The sequence below is a fragment of the Hippocampus comes genome, unplaced genomic scaffold (genome assembly GCF_001891065.2).
Source record: "Hippocampus comes isolate QL1 unplaced genomic scaffold, H_comes_QL1_v1.1 scaffold194, whole genome shotgun sequence".
Taxonomy (NCBI): Eukaryota; Metazoa; Chordata; class Actinopteri; order Syngnathiformes; family Syngnathidae; genus Hippocampus; species Hippocampus comes.
Genome location: NW_017805828.1, coordinates 81277 through 82823, shown reverse-complemented (window position 1 = coordinate 82823; position 1547 = coordinate 81277). Strand labels below are relative to the sequence as shown.

At 50.9% G+C, this 1547-nt stretch overlaps 1 protein-coding gene across 1 annotated transcript in view; it reads right to left on the bottom strand.

Moving 5' to 3' along the window:
- Positions 1 to 1547, bottom strand: part of gdpd5b (glycerophosphodiester phosphodiesterase domain containing 5b) — a 27652-nt gene continuing 26105 nt past the window's right edge. Inside the window, exons 14-15 of the mRNA XM_019887379.1 lie at positions 604 to 716; positions 1 to 196 (exon numbers count right to left, since the gene is read on the bottom strand). Coding sequence (XP_019742938.1) covers positions 105 to 196; positions 604 to 716 — 205 coding nt within the window. The 3' untranslated portion in view covers positions 1 to 104. The remainder of the gene's footprint in view (positions 197 to 603; positions 717 to 1547) is intronic.

The window sequence follows — 1547 nt, the reverse complement described above, 5'->3', positions numbered from 1 at the left end:
AATTCCACGGCTTGGAAAAGTGCTGAGTCCGATGCGGGTCCGGGAAGCCGAAGCTTATTTACACAATGTACACAAAGCAACCGGAGGTTCGCTCGCTCGCTCCGTCATTGGCTCCCACCTTTGTCCGCGTAGTAGTCATAGTCATTGGGGCCGTCCGCATACGGCTCCTCGCCGCTCCCGACGCCATTCCCCACCTCTGCAGGGAGCCAAGGAAAGTTTGACATCACTGCATTGTGTTTTACCTCAACCCACTCCTCTTTGTGTAAGACAGACCGGAGCACAGCTAAGTTCCCGCATGCGTGGCGTTCTCCCCGAGGGGAGTTGGCGGGGGAAGGATGGAAGGTGAGTCGCATGGAGGGATGGAGGATGCGGGAAAAGGGGCAGCAGGTAGCGAGGGAGAATGAAAAAGGATGATGACGGCACAGACGATGGGGACGTCACATACGGGATGACGCGCAGGCTGAGGCAACTACTGGGCTTGACCTTTGATGGGATGAAGAGGAGGAGGAAGAAGAGGAGGAAGTTCACCGACACTCAAAAAGGAGACGGCATGCCGGGAGAAAGACGGGAAAGCGAGACGAATGAGAGGAAGGTCCTTCTCACCGGAGAAGATGAGTTTCTCCTTCATGACGTTGAGGTCCCGACTGGACCTCCTCACCGCGGCGCTCAACATGATCTGCTCGGGGTTGTAGCTTCGCATCCCGCTGGTGCGATACCTGCGGGAGGGTCACAAATGTCAGCTCAGGAAAGCACATCATCAACAACCGCTGCCTCTGCTCACGCTCTGCGCGTCTATGTGGCGATTTTTCCACCGCGGAGGAAGAATCGCAATTGTTGAGCCGATTGTGCGCTGTTGAAGGACAGATTAGCATGCGCTCGAGTGTTAGCTTCTGATAAGTGACACATACTACCGACGTTAAGGAAAATGTTGCTGATGTTTGGGCACGAGTATTTGTGATTGGCAATGATATCATTGGCAAATATTTCAGGACATAATAATGTCCATCGTTCCTTCCATCCATTTTTTAAACCGCTAATCCTCACGAGGGTCGCGGGGCGTGCTGGAGCCAATCCCGGCTGTCTTCGGACAGTAGGCGGGGGACACCCTGAACTGGTCGCCAGCCAATCGCATACATAACAATGTTGTTATTTAAAAATATAAACTTTCAAAAATAAAATTCATCATATTGTCACTACGGAGTATTGTGTGTGTTTTGAGAGACCCTTAAGTGCCCTCCCCAAACAATGCTATTTGTGTATTTATTTGACAAACCCCCCAAAAATCTTCAGAAATTGCTGATAAACATTCAATATACTGTAAATTTTTCACAGTAATCCGAGATGTGAACGTGAGAAGTGGCAGCAGTGTCGTTCAAGCGAGAGCCATGGGGAGAGAAGGGGGTGGGGGGAATAGACATGGACAGATGTGATTTTAGAAAAGAGCGGCAAGGGGGGAGACAAAAAAAAAAGAGCACATTTCAAAAGAGCGAAATGGTCAAAAGAAAGAGCGGGTTAACGTGAAAAAACAGGGGGGGGGGGGGGCGGGG